The sequence below is a fragment of the Peromyscus maniculatus genome, chromosome 5 (genome assembly GCF_049852395.1).
Source record: "Peromyscus maniculatus bairdii isolate BWxNUB_F1_BW_parent chromosome 5, HU_Pman_BW_mat_3.1, whole genome shotgun sequence".
Taxonomy (NCBI): Eukaryota; Metazoa; Chordata; class Mammalia; order Rodentia; family Cricetidae; genus Peromyscus; species Peromyscus maniculatus.
The window spans coordinates 20,458,079-20,485,188 of NC_134856.1; the positions used below are offsets into that span (position 1 = coordinate 20,458,079).

Consider the following 27,110-nt stretch of genomic DNA (forward strand, 5'->3'; position numbering starts at 1 on the left):
AAACCCAAACACGTGACTGCCTCGTCACTGTCTGAATGTACAGCCCCCTAGGTCTTAAAGGCATATGTCTCCAATGCTGGCTGTATCCCTGAACACACAGAGATCTATGGGATTAAAGGCGTGTGCCACCACCGCCACACTCTGTCTATGGCTCTAATAGCTCTGACCCCCGGGCAACTTTATTTATTAACATACAATCAAAATCACATTTCAGTACAATTAGAATACCACCACACCCAACTGCTGAAGATGACACATGCTTTGCTTGCAGGACACAAAGAAGTAAAACTGTGATGAGGCTGAATAGTGCCCAGAGACTCCATGCTGGCTGCTTGGCTCTGGGCCAGGCAAGATACCGGCTAGTGCCATGGTGGCATGACACTGTGACTACAACCAACAACTTTATGATTGGATTTTAGGCCTACTTCACAGGAAGGAATTTGTGTCTGCTGCTGTAAGCCAGGGGAAAGCCTGTGGGTGAGGAGTCCCAGGCCTCAGTGGGCAAACACTGCTATTGTTTTGTTGAGTGGCTGTGACCTTATCAAACTGTCTCCTGCATGTTTGTGCTTATGCCCATAGGTCACTGCTTCTGTCAACTACAATCCGCCATGGGAGGAAACTTCCTCTTTACAGTGGTGGACCACAAAGCCTCATAACCACCTGAACTCCTGAGACTAAGTGACCATTGTGACATTCTGATCCAATACTCAATCACAGATGGAGGAAATAATCAGACATCTATGTCATCCATCTAAACCTCAGGGAATGTTCTGGAAGAGGTGGCTTGAAAGAATGTAAGAGCTGTAGGAAGGTTGGAGTATTTCATATCAATATCCTCTGAACTGAAACATTTCTATCCTGGAGGGAGGCTCATTAGTACTCAGGAAGTAAACTCACAAGTGTCAGAGAGTCCCTGAAACTTACAAGATTTACCAGGTCCCTTTCTCTCTGAGGTAATATAGGCAGTATCAAACACTAAGGAGAAGAGTCTGAGTAGTTGAGATGTCTGGAAGACACTGATCTGATGAACTGGTTGCAGGTTATTCAAAGAAATCTGGGGCTGTAGCTTTTGTGAGGCTTCCCCCATGCTGGTGTGGGCTTGCCAGTGGCACATCTGCCTTTCAGTTGTCCATGCTCATGTAAGTCTCTCATTACTCAGGCATCTTTAAGTAATCCTAGTAATCTCATTTGTTCATCAAGTTGGACTTTAGTCCATTGTTGATGCCCTGCCTAACATGAATGGATGTTTATTTTGTGTTTTCCCAGGGAAAGTCAGAAACAGCATGTGAAGATGAGCCTGCTTACCCTGAACCTGAAATGCATCAGAATCTGTCCAGAGTCTGGAGATGGTGTGAACCCCTACTGATCACATCCATTGATAGAGATGTGTGGGCATTTGTCTTAGTTAGGGTTTCTACTGCTGTGAATAGACATGACCATGATAACTCTTATAAAGGGAAACATTTAATGGAGTGCCTTGCAGTTTCAGAGGTTTAGTCCATCATCATCATAGGGAGACATGGTACTGGAGCTGAGAGTCCTACATCTTGATTGGCAGGTGACAGGAAGTGAACTGAGACACTGGATGTGGCTTGAACATATATGAGACCTCAAAGCCCACCCACACAGTGACACACTTCCACCAACAATGCCATAAGAATTCCAGCAAAACCAAACCTCCTAATAGTGCCACTCCCAGTGAGCTCATGGGAGCCAATTCCTACCACAGTGTATAACCTCTATTCTCCCCAAATCAGTTTAATAAACAGTCCATGTCCATAGGATGTTTAGCAGTGAATAATTAATTAGTGGCAGCTCATGTTTTGCTTGGGTTCTTTCATTTTTGTTTGTAATTCTCCTAACACAGTAGCCATGTTTTAATGTATGAGCTCTTCTCATTAGCAGTTTTTATATTTGCCTGTCATTTTGTCTCACTTCCTGTCACAGGGTGAGACAGTCAGCCAGAGTAGTGGAGCTTTGAAAGAAACTTTGAGACAAACATGTGTGGGTCTGAAGTAAGCAGGTCCAGGGCCAGTGCAGAAACACCAACTGTAGGGTGCAGAGGAATGAGTGGTTAGCAGAGGACTTTTCATCTTCTGAATCATCAATGGAGTCAGAAGACTGCGATCAAGGGAGCCAAAGGTGGAAGGCACAGCTCCAGTACATCATCTCATTTCCTTCTGAAAGAGCTGTCTGTCCTGTGCTGTCTCCTTGTACCAATAGGGCATGAGTCATTTGCAATGGCCAAATACTAAGGTGAAAAAACTACAGAGACCAGACGTTTATGTCATCACCTCCACCTGCTGAGGAGCCTGTCTGAAAGAACATAAACATCTTCCCATTGCTTCCTGGGCAATGCTCCAGTGCTGGCAGCCAGTGACAGTGTTTGTCTATATATACTGACAGCCTAGAGAAATCTTGTTTTTGTACTTTCTCCCAGGATGCTTTTGGCATTGTTTACAATCTGCACATGTGGCCTGTCCTTTGCCCTGGCATCCAGGAGTGGGTCCCTTGCATGATTTATAATTTTGTTTATACTTCCTTCTTGCATTATGAAAAAAGTTCTTTAAAGAAAAAAAATTCTCAATTCTTAGTTTTGTCCCTTTAAACAAAAATTCAAACTTTTTAAACTACTGCCGTTTGACGGATTGCTTTACCATGATTTCCTATTTTAAAACTATTAAGACTTTGAGTAAAAAATCAGATCTAAACCTATAAGAATAACACAATATACTTATGGGAGGCTACAGTTTCAAAACTTAAGTTCATATTATTTGCAAATGAGTTAAAATTCTGGAGCTTGGGTATGTCCTGAACAATGCCCATAAGTCAAAATAATTGTTTCTCATAAAACATCACTGGATGCTTATTTTATATTTGAAATCATGGTGTGTATTAAAGAATTGAGAGCTGTAATAGAGCCTAGGGAGTTCCTCAGTTCACAGAGACTGACCTAACATGTAAGAGGTCTTGGGTGTCATCCCCATGGCTACACACACACACACCCAGCAGGGGTGAGGTTGGGGCAAACCTTTAACCAGTAGTTCAGAGGTTGAAGCAGGAGGACACAGTGATGTTTTAATTCTCTCCTCAGCCTTTCTGGAAGCTACAGCTCCAAACACAAAAATAAAGTTACATGTTTGCTCTTCTAGCATATTTATTTGTTTCTTTGCTTGTTTTGCTTTGCTTTGTTTGAGATATGATCTCCCTCTATAGCTCCTGGAATTCACTCTGTGGACCAGGCTGTCCTCAAAAGCACAGAGAGCAGCCTGCCTTTGCCTCCACAGGGCTGGGGATAAAGGTGTGACCACCATGCCAGGCACTTCTCGCTTTTTCTTTGTCCTTCAATTTCTCTTTTTAATTTTATTTTTCATTTTTTATGAGTATGATTTTTTTTTGTCTGCACGTACATCTATACACTATGTGCCTGCCTGGGTCCCTTCAAGGGCAAGCAAAGTGTGATGATGAACGTTATGTTTAGAGGATAATTTACTGTGCTAGACTTCTAAAAACAAAATTGCTTTTAGCTTGTATAAGCCATGAGGAAATTGCTTCTACACTGACTACACCCTGTCAGGTAGCCTAAGATGGACAACTTCCTGGTATAGTTGGGCTATTCTTAAAAACTTCTGATTGTTGGAAAATATTTCATTGCCTCAGCTATTCTTACAAGGCTCAGTTCACAAAATTAAACAGTCTAAATGCTAATTTCCACTTTTGTATGAAACGCTTGCCTGCTTGATGGGCTGAGGCAGGTGCTGGATGTCTGTTACAAAACCCAGCCTTTGTCTCTGACTCTTTTCTTGCCACTGGGTTGCCTTGTCCAGTCCTAACATGAGATGTGCTTAGTCTTATTAGAACTTGGTGTGCCATGTTCGGTTGATATCCCTGGGATGCCTTCCCCGTTCTGAAGGGAAACAGAGGAGGAGTGGATCTCGTCGGGAGGGGAAGTGAGAGGGACTGGGAGGAGAGAAGGGAGAGGAAACTGCTGTCAAGATATAATGTATGAGAGAAGAATAAATTAAAATTAAAGCTTTTTAAAAATAAGATAAAAAAACAAAATCAAGCCTTGCCCACACCCAGACTGAAAGAGTTAATTTGGGACCCCAAAATTACAGCTTTGTAGGTTTTGCCTTTAAAATCCGAGGCTTTGCCTCGAGAACTTGCTCTGGTTCTGTCCTGGTCAGTCTTTTGTAATAAAAGCTTCTAATTTTCTAAAATCAAAACTTGAGTCAGACCCACAATAAGAGGAAGTACAATTCCCTGGGAAGTAGTAATTCCCTGGAGTTACAGACAATTGTGAGTTGCCATGCAGGTACTGAGAATTAAATCCAAGTCATCTAGAAGAGCAGGCAATGCTCTAAACCACTGAGCCATCTCTATAGCCCATTGTGTTATGAATTATTGTGTAGGTGGGGGGACCCCAAGGTGTGGTGGTATTGTGTATTCTAATAAATTTATCTGGGGTCAGAGAACAGACAGCCACTAGATACAAAGGCTAGAAAATGGTGGCACTCACACCTTTAATCCTAGCATTCCAGAGATAGAAATCCCTCTGGATCTCTGTGAGTTCAAGGCCACATTGGAAACAGCCAAGCATGGTGACACGCCTTTAATCCCAGAAAGCCAGCTTTTAATCCCAGGGAGTGGTGGTAGAAAGTAGAAAGATATATAAGGCGTGAGGACCAGAAACTGGAGGCATTTGGCTGGTTAAGCATTTGGCTGGTTAAGCATTTGGCCTGGTTAAGCTTTCAGGCTATGGAGCAACACAGTACAGCTGAGATTCATTCTGGATGAGGACACAGAAGCTTCCAGTCTGAGGAAACAGGACCAGCTGAGGAAGTGGCGAGGTGAGATAGCTGTGGCTTGCTCTGTCTCTCTGATCTACCAGCATGGACCCCAATTACTGGCCTCAGGTTTGATTTTATTAATAAAAACTTTTAAGATTCCTGCTACATCTGGCGCCCAACGTTCGTGTTACGAATTCATGAAAAAGCTGTTTGCCTGTGGCCTTGTGAGCCCCAGCTCAGGCCCAAGCTACACTCAGCCGGTTGTGGTGGCGCACGCCGATAGGATTTGCTGAAGGAGACAGAGGCAGGAAGATCCCGAGTTTGAGGCCGGCCTAGGAGGCTTGGGAGAAGCTTCGGCCCGGACTGAGCCACAAACAGTGGTGGGACCATGGAAGCAGTGGCTACTGCTCCACGTTGCCAGCTCCTTCTCATCATGTTGGTGACTGCGGTGATGCTGCTACCAGGGACGAAGGGTTTACTGCTGCTGGTTCAGAGAAGAATTGCCAGGACCATCGTGTTACAAGAAAGCATCGGCAAAGGTCAGTTTGGAAAAGCTTGGCAAGACAAATGGTGGGGAGAAATTGTTGTGAAGATTTTCTGTTCTAGGGAAGAATGTTCATGGTTCCGAGAGACAGACATTTATCAGACTGTGATTGCTCCAAACCACAGAGGAGGCACAAAAAAAAAAAAAAAAAAAAAAAAAGTCTGCAGGAAACCATGACCATGCCTAACAGTGACTTTGAAATCTTCAAAAAGATGACAGGATCCTACAATGATGATTCCACATGGACTATGATAAAGCCATTAAGCCGATTAACACCATGGAAAAATCGACTTTGGACTACAAACTGGTCAGAACAATTTCGAGAGGACTAGCTGAAATGATCCAGCCTGACAGACTACTTGAACAAGGACTTGAAACAAGCCCTGAACTTTCCTATTATGCAGAGACTGGACAAATGATACAGGACTTGATTAACCCAAAAATTTTCTTTTCAAGATTCCCTAAAGATGTCTTCACCCCTAGAAAGCAAAAAGAAAAAGAGAATATAGATATGAGATAGATCATCGAATCTACTCTGAGAAAAAAGATAAAGAAATAATAGGATAAATAGGTAGATCACTGAATCTACACTGAAGAAAAGGGGAAGATATAAAAAATGACAAAAGGTAGACTAATGAATCTATTATGAAAAGAAAAAAGAGAAAGTATGGATATGATAAGATAAAAAGGGAGATTATGGAATCTACTTTTAAAAAGGAACTACTTGTTTTAAATAAGTAATGAAAATTTTTTGGTCTGAGTTTATCAGATGTTACTGGACTGGACATTGTTAATATATATAATGGAGTTTTCATCTGAATCTGTCAAATGTTAATGGACTAGACATCATTAATGTAATTTTTGTCTGTATATATTGTATATACTTATTAGATAGTTTTTCTTGTATTAGTTATAAGCTTTCTTTAATTTTAGACAAAAAGAGAGGAAATGTGGTGGTATTGTGTATTCTAATAAATTTATCTGGGGTCAGAGAACAGACAGCCACTAGATACAAAGGCTAGAAAATGGTGGCACTCACACCTTTAATCCTAGCATTCCAGAGATAGAAATCCCTCTGGATCTCTGTGAGTTCAAGGCCACATTGGAAACAGCCAAGCATGGTGACACGCCTTTAATCCCAGAAAGCCAGCTTTTAATCCCAGGGAGTGGTGGTAGAAAGTAGAAAGATATATAAGGCGTGAGGACCAGAAACTGGAGGCATTTGGCTGGTTAAGCATTTGGCCTGGTTAAGCTTTCAGGCTATGGAGCAACACAGTACAGCTGAGATTCATTCTGGATGAGGACACAGAAGCTTCCAGTCTGAGGAAACAGGACCAGCTGAGGAAGTGGCGAGGTGAGATAGCTGTGGCTTGCTCTGTCTCTCTGATCTACCAGCATGGACCCCAATTACTGGCCTCAGGTTTGATTTTATTAATAAGAACTTTTAAGATTCCTGCTACACCAAGGGTATCCCATATGTGGTGCAGGGAAACATGCTGGGCAGATGCAGTGGTGGGCTGTGGTGAATCAGGCCATGTGGGCATGGTGGAGGCCAGTAATTCACAACTGAGAGGCTGCATTCAGGTTGAGAGTATATTATAACAGAGAGATGAAGAGAAAGATAGAAAAGAGAAAGACAGAAAGGGAGAGAAGTTGTAGGTGCACACCTCATGGGAGGAAAAGCAGAAGAGAAAGAGAAGGGAAGGGAAAGAGATTTCCTTAGAATGATACTTTTATGTCAGGACACAGGGCGGCACCAAGGGGTGGGATTTCAAGGGCCAGATTAGAATATTAAAATTCCTCCATTTTGATTATTATAAGAGGTGATTTATGGGAGCAAGTGGGGGAACAAGGGTGCTGTATTCTCGATGCTTCTTCAAGCTGACAAGGGGTGAAGTGGGAAGGGGGAACCGGGAGTCACACATGGTGGAAGAAATCAAGAACATTCCTCAAGGGAGCTGAGGAGGCAGGTTGCAGCAGTGGTGTTCCAGGAGCTTGGTGGAAAATGGCATGCCAAATCAGGAGTATAAAAGCATGTCATCTGCTGTTTCTCTGAAGGTCAGGTGGGAACAACACATCTGCAAAATATGCTCAGAAAATAGCTGGGGTCTTGAGATTGTTAGTTTCATCAGACCAGATTTCTTGATGCAGTATCAAAACTTTTCCCAGGATCCTGTAGTTATCTGTAAGACAGCTGGAATGGATTTACGTCATGGCAAAGGAGTTAAAAATCTATTTAAGGACTCTTAAGAACTCTTTGTAGTCAATGTTCTATCAGTTTATCAAAGCTGCATTTATCAGTATTAAAACTTTGAACCTCTGAAGTTATATCTGAAATGGGTCTGTCCTGTATCATGAAGTCTGTGAATGAGGCATATATATCTGTAATTTGAGAGCATATATATATTCTTGGGATTGGGGCTGTTAAACTGATACCCTAGTCATCAAACACCGTCCGATCTGAAATGGATAAGTTTAAGAAGAAGTGAGGAAGCTTTCCAGCTACCGAGGCAGCGATCCCAAGTCTTCCCAAGGTCACTGGGAGGACAAAAGCCCCAAAGCCAGCACTTGTTCAGCTGATCTAGAAGATCTGGTAGGTTTTTTTCAATCTAGTAAAGATTTGGGGAGACTGACCCACCTTGACTTTGCAGTATGGGGCAATCGGTCCTCAGTATTCCACTTATTCACAGTCTGGACAGGATCTCAGCATTTCACTTCATGGCCAGCCTTTCCATAAGCTTCCAGGTGGAAGTTCTTTCATGGCCATCTATCTTATTGGAGAAGGTACAGGATGCTGCCAGGAGCTGACATGTCTATTGATCATAAAAAGACTTTTATATTAAATGCCTTATTCTCAGATCTCTACAGGTGTTTGAGGACTGTGGGAACAAAATCTGTTAGATGTATTTATAACTTTGAGAGCATATGTATGACTTAAATATGAATATACAGGTTTCCCAGTTAGTTACAGCTCAGTGAAGTTAGCAAAGACAAGGAGGTTCACATTCTTAAGCCTGAATAGACCTTGAGTAAAGAGAGACATTCTTTAAGCTGTTGGCCGTGATATCTGAATCTCTTACCTTTTGGGGGGGTTCGAGACAGGGTTCCGCTGTGTAGCTTTGTGCCTTTCCTGGAACTCACTTGGTAGCCCAGGCTGGCCTCGAACTCACAGATATCCACCTGCCTCTGCCTCCTGAGTGCTGGGATTAAAGGCGTAAGCCACCACCGTCCAGCCCTCTATTACCACTTTTAAGGCCCTGTAACTGTAGTTCTGATCTTGGAGTACAGCTAGATTATAATCCTGAAAAATTTATATAGAAATAATTATTTCTTAAGCTGTCTCCTGAGAAGGTAAAGAAGAGTAACAAGGGAGAGATACCAAGGCCGAATGAGAACAGGAGAATGGGGGCTTATGAGTCAGGGTGCAGCCCAACTCTGAGAAAAGGACCTTCTGAGAAGAGGAAAAAGACCCTCTTGGTGGACCAGAAGCTCCATCCTGATTGATTTTTATAGAAATAACAATTTCTTAAGATTATAGAATACCTCCCTAGTTCTGCATAAAGAAGGTCAAGTATCTTATCTTATTGCAGAACCATTTTAATTAACAAACATCAATGAATATTAGATAGTCAATCAGTCCTCGATGCCAGGGGGGTTCCGTTTGGCCCAGCATTTCAGCCTATTCTGGACAAGGTAGATTAAGACATCATTCCACTTTGCATTTGGGCAGATAAGTAGCTTCAACAGTGTTCTGGTTGGCTTTATGTCAAGTTGACACAAGCTAGAGTCATAAGAGAGAAAGGAGCCTCAGCTGAGGAAATGCCTCAGTGAGATCCAGTGTTAAGGCATTATCTCAATTAGTGATCAGTGGGGGAGGGCCCAGCACATGGTAGGTGGTTCCATCCCTAGGCTGGTTGACCTGGGTTGTATAAGAAAGCAGTCTGAGCAAGCCAGGGTAAGCCAGCCAGTAAGAAGCTCCCATCTAAAGCCTCTGCAGAGAGTCAGCTCCTGCCTCCAGGATCCTGCCCTGTTTGAATTTCTGTCCCAACTTCCTTCACTGATGAACTGCAATGTGGAAGTGTAGGCTGAATAAACCCTTTCCTTGCCAACTTGCTTTCTGGCCATGGTCTTTCCTCACAGAAATAGAAAAATCTAACTAATGACACCAGTCTGTGTTGGAAATAATAGTATGTCCATTAATACTCAAAGGAATGAAAGAATTTGCATATATGAGGTGTGAATTGTGTTTTCAGTGTTTTCTACCTTGAGTAATGAGAACATGTCAAGTGTTCTGAATACGGTTCCTACAATCCATTGCACCTGTTCTGATATTTTATATCTATTATAAAAGTTTAATTTGGACTTGGGGTAGCTGCCACATGAAAGTTAGGAGTAGAACATTACCAGGAGGAAGGACCCAGCAAGAATGAACCAGAGGGCACAGGTGAAGGGCAGTGGTGGTGGGGGGTGAAGTAGGTCAAAGTGTAATAACACGTTGTGCTGGCAAAATGGCTCAGTAGTAAAGGTGTTTTCTGTCCAAGGATGCAAGCCTGACAGCTTGAGTTCAATCGCCAGAACCCAAATAAAGGTAAAAGAAAAAAAATCAGTTCCACAGAGTTTCCACAGAGTTACCTTCAACCTCCATACAGACCATGACATGAATACCTACACACACATCATTTACAGTAATAATAGATATGAAAGTGTGAGAGATCTAGTGGTCACACAAAGTTAGAACATTAGTAATCACCTCCAATTACTAAAATGCATTCTATGAAGATGAGAGTTAATGTGTCCCTTTTTATTTAATTTATTTATCCATTATTTAGCTGCTCATTTCAGAGAAGTTTCTTCTTGCAGTAGATGGTAATGAACACAGAGGCCCACAAATGGACCACATGCAGAGAGTGAGTGACTTGGAGCACTCAGCCCTATTAGGATGTCTTTATCAAAGCCCTTCCTGCAAGGCCCAGGTTCTGTGTGAAAGGAGTGAGAAAGTTGTAAGATCTGAAGTAATGGATGACCAAGGACACAGAATCTTCCAGACACCACAGGGCTGATGCACGTATCAACTGACAGAGACCATGACAGCATGCACAAGACCTGCACAGTTTCAAACCAGACAAGATCCCAGCACAGAGAAGACGGAGTGGGCACAAACCCCACACCTAACCAAAAGCTCTCTGCAACTGATAGCTACTTAATCCCCCCCACACACACACAATCCCTCCTTCCCTTCCTCCCTCTGTCCTCTGCACCTTCAGTTCCAGACCCCAAGCCCTTGTGTTCCTTTCTACATGCAAACTAACTACAAGCTTTTGCACTACCTTGCCAAAAGCATGGAGCACACATACAGCCCATTGTATATTTCTCCAAACAGCTAGACGCAGTCATCAGAGGCTGGCCATCCTGCCTCCAGACCCTAGCTGTGGTGGTACTGCTTGTCCAGGAGACAAAAATCTTGCTTCACAGCCCCCTACACATCCTCACTACACACACTCACTCAAGGACCTTATCAGCCACCTCGTTTTTTCTAATACTCCCCCATCCAGGGCACGGCTTCTCTATGCTTGCTTGTTAGATCTCAACCTCGTATTTGAGCCATGTCCACTCCTCAGCCACACAACTCTACTTCCCAATAACCCTTTAGCTTTCTTGTTTCAGAAATATGTATTTGACATCCTCAAACATGGAGAGCTGAAATGAGGAAAAGGTGACAGGAAAACTTTTGGGTTCTCTCTCTCTCTCTCTCTCTCTCTCTCTCTCTCTCTCTCTCTCTCTCTCTTTCTCTGCATGTGCATTCATTCTGTGTGGATCCCAGCATGGTCAACATATCTAGTAAGTACCACTATCCTTATTCTCACCTAGAGCTTTCTATTTTTGTTTTAATGATCCACAAAGTCCCTTATGTCTATGATACCAGTCACTTTCCCTTTCCATTTGATATACTTAGTAAATAGCAAGTAAATTATTATTTTTCTTCAGTATTTCTATAACCTACACTTTCATATTGTTATAGAGGTGATAAGATTTCCTACTGATTAGCAGTGCATTTAAATACCCCCATCCTAATTATTCTTCCTATCTTGGAAGTAAATTTGAAGCCAAACCAGTTTGCCTGTATTAGTCAGGGTTCTCTAGAGCAACAGAACTTGTAGAATGAATCTCTATATACAGAGAGAGAGAAAGGGATTTTCTTAGAATGGCTTACATGTTGTCGTCCAGCTAATTGAATAGTGCTACCTGTGTATGGAAGGTCCAGGAACCCAGTGTTGTTCATCCATGAGGGTACATGTCTCAGCTGATCTTCAGTAGTTGCCAGAATCCTGAGGAAGCAGGCAGAGAGAACAAGTGTCCTTCCATGTCCTTTATATAAGCTTCCAGCAAAAGATGTAGTCTAGATCAGAGGTGGCTCTTCCAACCTCAGAGATCTAGAAGTAGGTTTGCCCACTTCAAATGATTTTTATTAAGAAAAAAAATCCCTCACAGGTGTGCTAAGCCATTTTGGTTTTAGTTGATTACAGGTATACTCAAGTTGACAACCAAAAATAGCAAGCACATTGCCCATGCCTATAATCCTAGCAATCGGGAGGCTGAAGCAGGACAATTGCCATAAGGTCAGTGCAAGCCAGAACTACATAGGTGTTCCAAGCCAAGCCAACCTGAGCTACAGTGTGAGATTCTGTCTGAAATATATGAGAGAGAAAAAAGCCTTAACCTTCGAGGCATAAAGTCTTGGCATAATTCAAGTAGCTCACATTAAAAGTGGGCTCTCTCAGTTTTTGAAGATCATGTGCATTCTCTCATAGTGTCAAAACTTTCTCTATTGTTTCAGACAGAGAAAAAACCTCCACCCAGCCTGGGGTTGTCGATTTAAAATGTCAGGCCACAGTAGGGGATGACTTTTCCAAACTTGGATCTTTGAGGATAGGGGAACCATGAGGCAAACCCTGATCATATATAACAGGGACACTTTCTGGTTTGTTTGCTGGTATGATGTGGCTTCACAGTAGGTAAGCACTGAACTACACTCATGTTCACTTTGTGTAGAGAGTCTCATGCAGCCCAGGCTGGCCTTGAACTAATTTCAAGGGCTTGACCTCCTGATTCTCCTGCTTCAGCCTCCCAAGTTCTAGGATGACAGAGTCCACCACTGTGCCCAGCTTCAGGGTTACTTTTAAGAGTGTCCACAATCAGTGAAGATTAGGAATAACCTCCTAGCATTAAACCAAACCATCCCTGGAGGACGTGAGGTCCTCTTGAAAACACTATGAAGTATTCTGGATGACACTAGATGTTGCACCATCTGGAAGGTGGGCATATTTGTTTCCCTTAGTTAGAAGCTGCTGTGGGAAGACACCAAGCAGAGCATCTCCAGGTCACCTTAATAGCAGAAGTCCCCACATATCCCCTCTGCCTCCTAGTCAATGAAGAAAGGCAAATCTTCCAAGGTGTCTGGCAGGGAAGCAGGAGTGGCCACATTGTGCACATGCGAGTGACATCATACAGGAGCTTATGCATGAGCCACTGGGACTGGATCCCTTTCCCTGAGGGAGAGAGGCAAAGCCTTGATGCCCCAACACCTGCACTGGAGAGTGCAGCTGCCTCCAGGAGAGGGGGGAGGGGAGGCCTGCTGGTCTTTTCAGCTCAGGGACCAGCCCAGCAGGAGTGCTCATTAGGCAGCATGGCTCTGGGCTGTGCAGGTCCCTGACAGGATTTGCACACCTGAAGAGCTAAGCATGTGTGGCCTGCACCTCAGCTCTCCTCAGGGACACTGGTGCCCTGCAGTCCTCTGAGGGTGCTGAAAACAACCCCAAGTTAGAGACCTTGGCCTCTAATCTAGCTCTTTCTAGGGCTAGAAGTAAATCTCTAAATTTCCACAAATATTTCACCATCTTCAATTACCTGTATGATCTTGTCAAAGACAGTCCACTGCCCCTGTTCTGTTAGACTGGTGGCACACTCTGACTCCATTTTCACCTGGAAGCCTGATCTGGCCCAGGCAGGATGGGGATCTCTCAGCAGACTTCCTGCACAACCTGCCCCCCCCCCATTCCATCTCACACTACATACACCTTACTGAATCTCAACTTCCAAGCTATGATGTGGACTCTCTGATGTCTGGACATTTGCCTCTAGAGAACTAAGACTTGTGTGATCTTTTCCCATGAAAAATGTCATGGTGACTGAAGGGTGGGTTCCCTTCATCCCTCGGAAGCTCTCATGAGCAGGTCAGTGACCCCTCTGAGTCCTGCACACCCTGATTGCCTTCACTGGGGAGATGAGCACCTTAGCTGCCCCAGGTCACATATGTGGGACAACAGTAGGTGGCAGTCAGCAATGGAATTGTCGTGAGGAGAGAGACAGAAGCATGGTGAGTGGCACTTGGATTGTTTCCAGGCCATATTCATAAACACAGGAGGAAATGTAAATAAGACCTTGACATTGTTACTCATAGACTGTCCCAACATTGAAGAAAAGCCAAGGATTACTTCAAGAAAATCTGCATGGTTTAAACATTGTCCATAGCATCCAACACCCCTGAAATCTATGGCCACTCCTCTCTTCACATTGTCTTTAATATGGGAAATAGTGTGTGCCTAGCCTTGTGCACATGGGAAGCAGGGACCTGGTGACATTGCAATTTGTCCTCATCAGACCCTGAAATAGTGCTGCCACCCAGCTACAGGAGCCTGAAACTAAAGCAGAAACCCTTTGAAGGACACCTGGTCAGCCTGACCTCTAAGCACATGACCTAGCTCTTAGGACCCCAGCAAACGGCAGCCAGCCACAACTATCTGTAGTTCTAGCACCTCTCTCAGGCATTCACCTGGTCTCTGTCAAGGCAGTGGCTTTGCCTCCCTTTCTCCAGGACAGTCTGTCTCTATGTAGCCCCTCATGGAACCAGTGTGGTCTGCTTAGGGAAACTGCTAGGCCCTGTACAAGCATGAGGAGGGGACATCACAACCACAACTTAGACAATGAAAAACAAACGAACAATTTATTAAAAACCAATGCTTAAACTAATACAATATCGAAAATAACTAGAACAATAAAAACAGTTACTCGGGATGGGGAGGCTGGCTGTGGGGCTGAGAAGGCTGGGGGTTCAAATCCGGGAGGGATTCTGTGGGGAACACAGAACTGGTGCTGTCTGCAGAGCAGGTGCTGATGGTTCAGCAGAAGGGAAACGGGTGGCAGGGCCGTTCCCTGGGGAGGTAGGCACTGCAGCAAAGTCAGATGTGCAAAAGCTGCAGCATCTGCTGACATGCTGACACTCAGTATCCACAGCTGCTAGCCGGCGTGGTGACCCAACTGCTGCTGCCACATCTCACAGGAGTCACAGAAACTTCTGATGGGTGTTGTGGTCTCCAGCTCTGGTGTAGCTGTCTTCGTTGTTGGTTAACAGACCTCAAGCTCCAGATCTGTGCATGTTCGGCTCCCCAGATCTAAGGATGTGCTGCTGATGAAGGCATCTATAGAAGGGAAAGAGGCAGTGGAGTGGAGGAGGAGACATAATGCCCAGGATGAGACCTCCTTCTCAGCCTTTCCAAATACAGAAGAGACCATGTTGGCCTGGAATCCCAGACCGTATTCTATAAAAGGACATGTGCCCAGGCTAGAGTCCAGTAACAGCTCCTGCAAGAGGAGCCTCTCAAGGATCCCCCCAGCTCTCCAGGTACTGAACTTCCTGACAGGGTGTCAAGCACCTACCTGAGGCTTCCTCAGTGCTGGCCTCTGAGTCACTGGCCACTTCTGTCTGCAGCTGGGTCAGGAGTTCATTGACATGCATGAGAACATCTGAATGGGGAATGTTGACAATCAAGTAGTTCTTCACTTGTTTCAGAATGGACAGGACTGATGCCTGGCAAAAATCCTCAGGGAACATCTCAATCCGTATATCCAGGAAGGTGGAGATGGTGCTGGGTTAGGAGACAGACAGCACAGTCAGTGGCCTGGACTCTCCTTTGCCGCCCCTCTCAAGGCTCCCATGCATGTGAGACTGCAAGGAAGAAGATCTCCAGCCCTTATGCAAATGAGCACAGTGAGCAGGGCTGTGAGGTCCTTGTGAGCAGGAAGCTCCACACATCCCTTTCTTAGGCTGTAACTGAGCACAGCTGACCAGGCCTGGATGACATGGGTTGAGATCAGGGTAGAGTCTCACTGGGGCACCAGAGGCCACAGGTTCCTCCATATTCCCACTAGCAAGGACCCTGCCCCTGCAATTCTTCTCACTCTCCAGGAAATACTCTGACATCAATATGGTAGAAAGCAGGAGTGTGAGACCCAAGCATCAGTCATCCCTGACCCTTAGAACCCAAATGACCTGACTCTGGAAGCCAAGGCCTTTCTCTTGCTGCAAAGCCCACTTACTCCATAACTTCTTCATCCTCTTCACAATCAGGGTAGAAGTATGCATACCTAGAGGAGACCAGGAAGGATGTCACCTGTAGAGTCCCAGGTCCCCATCCAAAAGACCTCTAGGGAGACACTGATACCTGGAGAGGAATTCAAGTCCAGAAGTCCTGTCTGCTCTCAGAATTATGAATTCACCCTCATACAGTAAGTAGGTGCTTCAAATATGTTTGTACAGTGAGTGATCACAAACATCTCTATCCAGACATCTCAGTGCACACCAGGTCCCTTGGACAATCCTCCATGGGTCTCCACTCTGGACACATGTCTATTCCGTACTCCAATAGGAATTCTAGAACCTCCTTTACAATAGGAGAAGTGCTTTGATCAAGGCTCAGAAAAATTGGGCCAAGGATAGAGAGCTTCTTGAAGGTGCAGGGAACATCCACACTCATTAGAGTCTCAGCTCTGGACACACCAGTCCCTAAGGCCGAGCCTTAAGGAAGCACTTTCTGGCTTCATGCTGTTGGGTCCTGACAATACTCTAGAAAATAAGGAGGCTCAGAGGAAGGCAGAGAGCTTCCCCTAACCAGGAGAGGATCTGAGGCCTCTGAGCTTGGAGGTGGGCACTCACTGCTTGAACAGCAGGCCCGACACCTGCTGCATGGTGACAAACCTTTGATGTATGCAAATGAACGTGAGAACAACCGAGGGGTCCCCAATCTGCAGGGAAATCACCAGATGAATCACCACTTCTTCCAAAGTACTGAAGCGGGCCTTTCTACAGGACTCCTTCAGGTCCTTTGGGGCAGACTCCTTTGCAACCTGAGGAGAGATCAAGGTGGATGGTTCCAACAAGCACAGGACTACAACGTTCTGATTGGCTATTATCATTCCAAGTTTTCCTGAATCTTTACACTGCCAAACTCCCAAAGTGAAATTTGGGGAAACTCTGGGATTTCAGAGTGATTACCTGGTTTGTGTGATCCTGGCCCTGGCTGCCCTGGGTCGAGTTTCTTTCTCTCCGGCCAAATGGCCAGAGGCGTTGGAACCAGGAGTGAACCCGGGATCTCCAGGTACCACCATGGCCTCCACCATGGCCTCCTCTTTTCTCTTTCTTAGGTTCTGAGCCTCGAGTCATTCCAAGACAACAAGAAAACATCCTGCTCTGACTAGAGTATCAGGACAAATGAGCCTGCTAGGCTGTCTCTAAGCAGTTGGCTGCCTGGTTGCAGGGTTCTGCATTGTTGGGTCATTGTTAAGGAAGTGAGGTCACGCCTGGGGACCCCTGCCTGAGTCCCCTCCTCACAGAGGGCCATTCCAAAAGTCTCCTAGGTCCCCTCCCACCTCCTGGGTGCCTACCTGACACAGTTAAACAGGCACTTCCCACCCCACTGCTCCCAGGGATGTCTGGGTACAGAAAGCACCTCAGCTCTGCCATCTGAGTCCCCACTGTTGACCTGCACCTGATATGCTAATCCTAAACAACCCTAATTGCCCTGGACCACCACAAGCCCTAGACATGTCTCTCTTCTAGACTACTTTGTGTGAAATATGAGCACAAATCATCTGGGTGTGTCAGGACTCCACAAGGAACTAGAGAGTGGGGCTTTTTTTCCCCATTTTTTCATACTTTTGTTTTTTGTTTGTTTGTTTGTTTGTTTCTTTGAGACAGGGTTTCTCTGTACAGCTCTAGCCGTCCTGGATCTCACTCTCTAGACTAGGCTGACCTTGAACTCACAGATATTCACCTGCTTCTGCCTCCGGAGTATTGGGATTAAAGGCATGTACCACCAGTGGGGCCCAGAGTGGAACTTTTTCATAGTAATTAAAATAATGTACTTTGCTGAAAAAAAGTGCAACTGTGTTAATTCTTCCATTACTCCTCTTTGCTGATTTCTTGTTTTGTTTTTTTTTTTTCTTACAAACTCCTTCAGCTCTATGCACCTAGGCATCGCTGATGTCACCTCCTTTATTCTGAAAGTTTGCCAGCAAGAGAAGCAGTGCAGGGAAAGACATTGGAGACCCAGACCCTAGGCTGGATCTCTAGCAGCTCCTCCCACTTCCCATCTTGCCCACTGGCTGCTGAGCCTCACCACTGCCCCCATGTGGAGGAAAAGGACACAGCAGATGAGAATCCCAGTAGAAAAATCACCTTGGGTGCAGTGTCATTATTTACTATAAACTTTCCTTTTAGGGCTGCCTTGGCTGTGTCTCAGACATCAGATAGGTTCTGTTTTTATTATTGTTTCTGGAAATCTTAAAATGTCCTGTCTGATTTCTTGAATGATCCCCAACTGTTCATTCAACAATAAATCTTCAGCCTCCAAGTATTTTTTGTGGTTTGGGTCATTTCTCTCATTGTTGATTTCTAGTTTTATTTCATTGTGGTCTGATAAGATGTAAGGAATTATCTTAGTTTTATTGTTTGTTCTCTGCTTTGTTGAGGCTTGATTACTTTGGGAGAAGATTATGTGTGCTGCTGAGAAAAATGTGTATTTCTTATCTGTTGGGGGAATATTCTGTATGTCTAAGTTCAGCTCATTAATTTTGCTACAAAGTTTACTTTTCCTTATAGAAAGATAGCAACATCTGCTTCTTTATATTTTTCATTTGCTTGGTATATTAGGGTTCTCTAAAGGAACAGACTGATAGAATGAATGAGTGTGTGAGTGTGTGAGTGTGTGTGTGTGTGTGTGTGTGTGTGTGTGTGTGTGTGTGTATGTATGTAAATTATTAGAGTGGCTTCAATGCTGTGGTTCAAGTAGTTCCAAAACAATCAATCCACAGACTGGATGTCTCGTCAATTCCAGTTGCAGATGGAATCCCCAGGAAGCCCTAGAGAGCTGCTAGTCTTCAGTCTGTGTTGGAATTCTGAAGAAGTAATACTAGCAAAGGAAAGCCTCAACAACAGGATAGATGAGCTTGCCAGCAAGAGTGAGGGCAAGCAGGCAAAAAGTAAGAACTTCCAACTTCCACTTCCTATTCTATGGGCTGCCACCAGAAGATGTGGCCCAGATTTAGGGTAGTCCTTCAGACCTCAAAAGATCCAGATTTAGGACAGGTGTTCCCACCTCAAATGATCTATTCAGAGAAACGCCTTGCGTGTATGCCCAGCTTCTTGGGTTTTAGTTGATTCCAGTTGTAGTTAAGTTGACAACCAAGATTCACCATCACACTTGGTAGTTTGTTTTCTGTCCTTTGACATTGTGGATTTGGTTTCTTTGGGGGTAAGTGAGTTTCTTGGAGATAATGTATAGTTGGTTCTTGCTTTTTAATCCAGTCCATCAGTCTGTATCTTTTTAGTGGTAAACTAGCTGAGGAATAATCCTCTACACTGTGAAAATGTGCTGCTCTCATTGTTAATAAAAAGCTCATTGGCTGATAGCTAGGCATAAAGAGATTGGGTGAGACAGCCTGAGACAGGGAGAATGCTGGGGGTGGGAGTGGGAAGAAGGGCAGAGTCAGAGTCACTGGTGACACAGAGAAGCAAGACAGACATGCTGGACTGAGAAAAGGTACCCGGCCATGTGGCAAGGCATAATTAAGAAAGACAGGTTAATTTAAGTGTAAGAGTTAGCTAGTAACAAGCCTGAGATATCAGCTGAGCATTTATAATTCATACCCAATATCTAAGTCTGCTATTTAGAAGCTGACAGGCAGGAAAGAAATGACCACATACAATTTACATTTAAGATTATTATAGGAAGGGGCTTGCTATTTCCTCTACTGTTTTGCTGCATTATTGGTATTTCTTTTTCTTCTCCTATATTAGTTTTGAGGGTTTGCTGAGTTGCTGTGTTGAAGGGGGTTGTTTCTTTCTCAAGTCTAGCTTATCTATTGTTTTCATAAAGTGTATGCTCATGCTTCACATGAAGACAACTGTCTTCCATTCTCCCTGTGAGATATTCCACTATAAACCTTCTGCAGTGTCTGGCTTGGTTGTTGTGAATGGCCTTAATTTGTGTTTGTCTTGAAATACGTTTATTTCTCCATCAATGTTGAAAGAGATCTTTGCAGAATACAGAATTCTTGGGTCGCAGTTTGCTTTCAAAACTTGAAGTAACTCATTTCATGTACTTCTGACCTTTGTGAAGGCAGATGAAAAATCTGGGACGATTCTGATCTTTTTGTCTTTGCCTGTGAGTTGTCATCTTTTTCAAGCTGCTTTTACAATTATTTTTTCACTTGTATTTTTGACATCCTGACTGCTGTATGTTGTGGAGAGTTTCTTCTCTGTTTGTCTATATGGAGTTCTATACACCAATTTCTTTCTCTAATTTGAGGCCTCTCTCTCTCTCTCTCTCTCTCTCTCTCTCTCTCTCTCTCTCTCTTCTGTAATTTCCTTAGGTTTTTTTTTGGCACAAATCTTTTTTATTTAACTTCTTTGTTGACTCTTCGGCACTTTCACATCATGCACCCCAATTCTGCTCACCTCCCAGTCCCCCCATATCCTCCCCTCATCCCTGCCACATCCCACCACAAAAGAAAACAGAACACAGTAATCAAGAACACAAAATAAACATAAAATTCTCTTTGCTTCTCCTTCTTTCCTCCCTCTCCATCACCTCTTCACTCGTCCTGGTGGCATTGGAGGCCTTGGTGTGCCATAGAGTATGCCACTTTGTCCCATCAGCTTGACTGGCAAATGCTTACTGCAGTGAGTCACTAGTCTGGTTTAAGGCCTCTGGTTTCTGGTACACCATCCTCACCAGATCCTTAACAGAACTCCTTAACAGCACAGACCCCAGCCTCAGTAGGACCATGGACCCAACATGGTTCTCAACAACAGCTGAGTTTGAATCTCACCACTGCCCTAGCAGCAGTATGGCTCTGAGACACCAACATGGCCCTGGATCTCAAGTGTCTTCATGGCCTTCTATGGTAACAGGAACATCGGACATCAGCACAGACCCTTGCTGCAGTAGGGCCACAGACCCTGACATGACCCTCAGCTACATCTCTGGCCTGGATGTCACCATGATGTTGAATAGCTGCTCAAGCCACTCATATCTGGATGCATCCTGGCCTTTGGACACCATCCTAAACTCAGATGGCTAATCTGACCCTGGGCATCCTCATGGTACTTGGTGGCAACAGGAACCACATATATCAACCTGAACCCTGGTCACTATAGGGCCACCAACCCAGGCATGGTCCTCAGCAGCAGCCTGGACCCAGATAACATCATGGCCCTGGGTGGCAGCACAGGCCACCCTCATCTGTGTGACCCAAGCTGTAGTGTGGCCCCCAGACTCCAACCAAGCCACAGCCTAAGGCCCAGATCTTAGGCCTCTGTATGGGCCCTAGTGGCAACCTGGGCCACAGACTTCAACACAGACCCCAGCTGCTGCTGGGCCCCAGGCAGCAGGTTGGCCTGGTCGACATCCAAGCTCCAAGTGGTAGCCCCAGCCAATCAGATCAGGATGGCTCTGGCAACAGCATGGCCCCTGGACACCAATAAGGCCCCAGGCTTCAGTTCAGACCCCAGGCTTCGTGTGGCCTTTGGTGGAAACATGGGACATGGGCATCAGCATAGACATCGGCAGCCACAGTAGGTTCATGGACCCAGACATAGTCTTTGGGAGCAGCCTAGGCCTGGCTGTCTCCAAGGCCCCAGTTGGCAACAAAGCCTGCCCAGATCCCTATGGCTCCAGCAGCAGTGTGACTCATGGAGCCAAAGATGGCCCCAGGCAGCGGCCCAACTCACTGGAATCAACATGGCACTCATTGGCAACAGGAGCGGTGGACATCAACCAGACCCTGGCTACTGTAGGACCAGGGGCCCAGAGATGGCTCTTGGAAGCTGCCCAGCTGGGACATCAACATGGCTCCTCAGTCTACTCCTCACTGCCTTAACCATGGCCTGAGGAACGGGGCAGGCAGGCCTCCAACATCTGCCCATTCCTCACATCTTCATTTCTTCCTTACTGAGTCTTCCCACAGCTCGTGGTCCATTCTGCTTCTCTCTCTCCCATTCTCCACCACATATTTCCTTATCATAGTAAGGTCCACATGCCCATGGCTCTCTTCACCAACTGGGGCCTTGAGGACCCCGGCTGACTAGCCCCCATCTGAGCAGAACTGTATGGGGAGGTAGCTTTCTTCCCACCCTCATTAGTTTTCTATGCCATTCAATTTTATGTCTGTTCCCCCTTCTACACCATTACTTTCAACTTTATCTTCTTGAATATTCCAGACCATTTGAAAATATCATTTAAGTGCCTTAGGCCCCCCCCATTATATAATGAGTCAGCTTCAGTGAGACAGCTCACTTATTTCAGGGTGAGGTGAATATGTAGGATGGGGACAGCAGCTGGGGAACCTTCCTGGTAGGGGTGGAGGGAATCCTGCCTGATGGCCAGAACCTGGGGTCAAGTTGGGCAGTTCTTCCCCAGAATGGCTGGTGCCCAGGGATGGGATCTAGGGGCAGGCCTCTCTGGGTCTGAACCCAGGCACACACCTCTTGTCCAGATGGGACATGTACACAATTCATGGAGATGCATGGTAAATGGGGAGAATCATCACTGTTATTACACAAGAAGTTTGCAAGAAGAGACAGCCAATTCAATCAAAAGGCCTTGTGTGATGGTTTACTCTAACAGAACCCTTGGTTGTGATAGGTTGACCTTCTGAACACTAGTAGTCACCAGCCCCCAGCTCCCTTCCTGCCCCGGACCTCCCATCTGGACAATAGAGAGAGGCTTCCTGAATCTGTCAGCTCTGTCTGTACCAAGAGCACTGATAAGACCAAGAATGAATCCACAAGGACAAGGGCAGATGTTAAGGCAGAAGTACATACAACAAAATGAAGAGCAATACAGCATCACCAGAACCTAGCCCCCCTCCAACAGCTATTTTGAACATTTTGAACATCACAGAATGGAAGAAGCAGAAGAAAGCAACCTTAAGAATATCATCAGGAAGAGGGTAGAGGCTTATATAGAAGAAATCACAATGAAATTGAGGAAAAGAAAAACAAAAAATGGGAAGAACACTATAAAAAACTAGAGGAAAGGACAAATAAAGCAGAACAATAAATCCCTGAAAGAAAATCATGAAAAAGCAATGAAACAGATGAAGGAAACAGTCCAAGACCTGAAAAGGGAAATAGAAAAAATGAAAAAGATACAAACAGAGGGAATGCTGGAAATAGAAAATCTGAGGAAAAGAACGGGAACTTCAGATGCAAGTATAACCAACAGAATGCAAGAGATGGAAGAGAGGATCTCTGGCATTGAAGATACAGTAGAAGAAATAGATTCATCAGTCAAAGAAAACACCAAAGCCAACAAAGTCATGACCCAAAATGTCCAGGAAATTTGGGACACCATGAAAAGACCAAACCTACGAATAATAGGGATACAGGAAGGAGAAGAATACCAACTCAAAGGCACAGAAAATATATTCAACAAGATCATAGAAGAGAACTTTCCCAACTTAAAGAAGGAAATGCCTATGAAGATACAAGAAGCATATAGAACACTAAACAGACTAGACCCCCCCAAAAAAGTCCCCTTGCCACATAATAATTAAACAACTAAACATACAGAATAAAGAAAAAATATTAAACGCAGCAAAGGAAAAAGGCCAAGTTACTTATAAAGGCAAACCCATTAGAATAACACCTGATTTCTCAATGGAGACTTTGAAAGACAGAAGGACCTGGACAGATGTAATGCAGACACTATGAGACCATGGATGCCAGCCTAGACTAATATACCCAGCAAAACTTTCAATCATCATAGATGGAGTGAACAAGACATTCCAAGACTAAGCCAGATTTAAACAATACTTATCCACAAACCCAGCCCTACAGAAAGCACTAGAAGGAAAATTCCAACCTAAGGAAGTTAGATACACTCTCAAAAACACATGCAACAGATAACGCCACAGCAGTAAACCCCAAAGAAGAGAATTACACACACACTACCACCAAAAAATAACAGGAATGAACAATCACTGGTCATTAATATCCCTTAATATCAATGGACTTAATTCACCTATAAAAAGACACAGGCTAACAGAATGGATACAAAAGCAGGACCCATCTTTCTGCTGCATACAAGAAATACACCTCAAATTCAAGGATAGACACTACCTAAAAATAAAAGACAGGGAAAAGACTTTCCAATCAAATGATCTTAAGAAGCAAGCAGGTGTAGCCATCCTAATATCCAGCAAAATAGACTTCAAACTATAATCAATCAAAAGAGATCAAGAAGGGTATTACATACTCATCACAGGAAAGATCCACCAAGATGAAGTTTCAATTCTGAACATTTATGCCCCAAACACAAGGGCACCCACATATGTAAAAGAAACATTACTAAAGCTTAAACCACATATAAAACCCCACACATTAATAGTGGGAGACTTCAACACCCCACTTTCACCACTGGAAAGATCAGCCAAATTGAAACTTAAAAGAGAAATAAAGGACTTAACTGATGTTATGACTCAAATGGACTTAATTGATATCTACAGAACATTCCATCCTAACAAAAAAGAATATACCTTTTTCTCAGCACCCCATGGAACCTACCCTAAAATCAACCACATACTTAGCCACAAAGCAAATCTCAACAGATATAAAACAATTGGAATAACCTCCTGCGTTCTATCAGACCACCATGGCTTAAAGTTAGATTTCAACAACAACAAAAACTACAGAAAGCCTACAATCTCATGGAAACTGAATAATGCTCAACTGAATCACCAATGGGTTAAGGAAGAAATAAAGAAAGAAATTAAAGACTTCCTAGAGATCAACGAAAATGAAGACACCACATACCTAAACTTATGGGACACTTTGAAAGCAGTGCTAAGAGGGAAATTCATAGCACTAAATGACCACATAAAGAAGTTGGGGAAATCTCACACTAGTGACTTAGCACACCTGAACAAGCTCTAGAACAAGGAGAAACAAAGTCTCCCAGGAAGAATAGACACCAGGAAATTATCAAACTGAAAGCTGAAATCAATAAAATAGAAACAAAGAGAACAATACAAAAAATTAATGAAACAAAGAGTTGATTCTTTGAGAAAATCAACAAGATAGACAAGTCCTTATCCAAACTAACCAAAAGACAGAGAGAGAGAGAGAGCATCCAAATTAACAAAATCGGAAATGAAAAGGGAGACATAACAAGAGACAATGAGGAAATCCAGAGAATCATCAGGTCATACTTCAAAAACCTCTACTCCACAAAACTGGAAAATCTAAAAAAAAAAAAAAAAATGGATAATTTTCTGGACAGGTACCACATACCTAAGTTAAATCAAGACCAGATAAACTATTTAAATAGTCCAATAGCCCCTAAAGAAATAGAATCAGTCATTAAAAGTCTCCCAACCAAAGGAGCACAGGACCAGATGGTTTAGGCACAGAATTCTACCAGATCTTCAAAGAAGAGTTAATACCAATACTCTTTAAATTGTTCCACACAATAGAAACAGAAGGAACATTACCAAACTCCTTCTATGAGGCTACAATTACCCTGATTCCTAAACTAAACAAGGATAAAACAAAGAAAAAGAACTACAGACCGATCTCCCTCATGAACATTGATGCAAAAATACTCAATAAAATACTGGCAAACAGGCTCCAAGAACACATCAAAACAATTATCCACCATGATCAAGTAGGCTTCATCCCAGGGATGCAAGGGAGGTTCAACATATGAAAGTCCATCAATGTAATACACCATATAAACAAACTCAAAGAGAAAAACCACATGATCATCTCACTAGATGCAGAAAAGGCATTTGACAAAATCCAACATCCCTTCATGATAAAGGTGTAGGAGTGGTCAGGAATACAGGGAACATACCTAAATATAATAAAGGCAATTTACAGCAAGCCAACAGCCAACATCAAATTAAATGGAGAGAAACTCAAAGCAATTCCACTAAAATCAGGAAAGAGGCAAAGCTGTCTGCTCTCCCCATACTTATTCAATATAGTACTTCAAGTTCTAGCCAGAGCAATAAGACAACATAAGGAGATTAAGGGGATACAAATTGGAAAGGAAGAAGTCAAGCTTTCCCTATTTGCAGATGACATGATAGTATACTGAGTGACCCCAAAGATTCAACCAAGGAACTGATACACCTTATAAACACCTTCCACAACATAGCAGGATACAAGATCAACTCAAAAAAAAAAATCAGTAGCCCTCCTATGTACAATTGACAAACAGGCTGAGAAGGAAATCAGAGATACATCACCCTTTACAATAGCCACAAATGATATAAAATACCTTGGGGTAACTTTAACTAAGCAAGTGAAGGACCTGTATGACAAGAATTTTAAGTCCCTGAAAAAAGAAATTGAAGAAGATGACAGAAAATGGAAAGATCTCCCATGCTCATGGATAGGCAGGATTAACATAGTAAAAATGGCAATCTTACCAAAAGCAATTTACAGATTCAATGCAATCCCCATCAAAATACCAACACAATTCTTCACAGACCTGGAAAGAATAATACTCAACTTCATATGGAAAAACAAAAAATCCAGGATAGCCAAAAGAATCCTGTACAATAAAACAACCTCTTGAGGCATCATAATCCCTGACCTCAAGCTCTACTATAGAGCTACAGTAATAAAAACAGCTTGGTACTGGCATCAAAACCAACATGTGGACCAATGGAATCAAATTGAAGAAGCTGACATTAATCTGCACCCCTATGAACATATAATTTTTGACAAAGAAGCCAAAACTATACAATGGAAAAAAGAAAGCATCTTCAACAAATGGTGCTGGCATAACTGGACATCAACATGTAGAAAATAAAACTCAAGTCCAAGTGGGTCAAACACCTCAACATAAATCCAGCTACTCTGAACCTGATAGAAGAGAAAGTAGGAAGTAGTCTTGAACGCATTGGCATAGGATATCACTTCCTAACAATAACACCAGTAGCACAGACACTGAGAGAAACAATCAATCAATGGGACCTCTTAAAACTGAGAAGCTTTTGTAGAGCAAAGGATACAGTCAAAAAGGCAAAGCGACAGCCTACAGAATGGGAAAAGGTCATTACCAACCCCACATCTGACAGAGGACTGATATCCAGAATATATAAGGAACTCAAGAAATTAGACATCAAAATGCCCAACAGTCCAATTAAGAAATGAGCTATAGAACTAAACAGAATTCTCAACAGAGGAAACTCAAATGGCTGAAAGACATTTAAGGAATTGCTCAACATCCCTAATCATCAGGGAAATGCAAATCAAAACAGCTCTGAGATACCACCTTATACCTGTCAGAATGGCTAAGATCAAAAACACTGAAGACAGCTTATGCTGGAGAGGATGTGGAGCAAGGGGAACTCTCCTCCACTTTTGGTGGGAATGCAAGCTTGTACAACCACTTTGGAAATCAATATGGTGCTTTCTTAGAAAATTGGGA

The 27,110-nt window shown here is 43.6% G+C and overlaps 2 protein-coding genes and 1 long non-coding RNA gene across 4 annotated transcripts in view; 1 reads left to right on the forward strand and 2 right to left on the reverse strand.

Annotated features, from left to right (window-relative positions):
• The window catches only part of LOC102916038 (uncharacterized), a 55,791-nt gene extending 48,701 nt beyond the window's left edge, over positions 1–7,090 (forward strand). Inside the window, exons 6-7 of one of the 2 annotated variants that reach the window (XM_016006509.3) lie at positions 580–794; positions 1,267–7,090. In XM_016006509.3, the coding sequence (XP_015861995.1) occupies positions 580–656 (77 nt within the window). In that variant the 3' untranslated portion in view covers positions 657–794; positions 1,267–7,090. The remainder of the gene's footprint in view (positions 1–579; positions 795–1,266) is intronic. The other variant, XM_016006521.3, reaches the window with a different exon arrangement.
• Positions 6,924–12,801, reverse strand: LOC121829717 (uncharacterized). The gene is made up of 4 exons (XR_013051190.1): positions 12,718–12,801; positions 11,578–11,660; positions 7,973–8,147; positions 6,924–7,528 (listed from the first exon to the last, which is right to left on the reverse strand). It is a non-coding gene; the product is annotated as an uncharacterized LOC121829717 (long non-coding RNA).
• Positions 12,802–14,308: 1,507 nt separating this feature from the next.
• Positions 14,309–16,890, reverse strand: LOC107402577 (ral guanine nucleotide dissociation stimulator-like). Its single transcript, XM_016006537.3, has 5 exons — positions 16,664–16,890; positions 16,367–16,515; positions 15,709–15,756; positions 15,049–15,257; positions 14,309–14,810 (listed from the first exon to the last, which is right to left on the reverse strand). The coding sequence occupies exons 1-5, from the start codon at positions 16,850–16,852 to the stop codon at positions 14,737–14,739; spliced, it is 669 nt and encodes a 222-aa protein (XP_015862023.3). The 5' UTR covers positions 16,853–16,890; the 3' UTR covers positions 14,309–14,736.
• Positions 16,891–27,110: the final 10,220 nt, after the last annotated feature.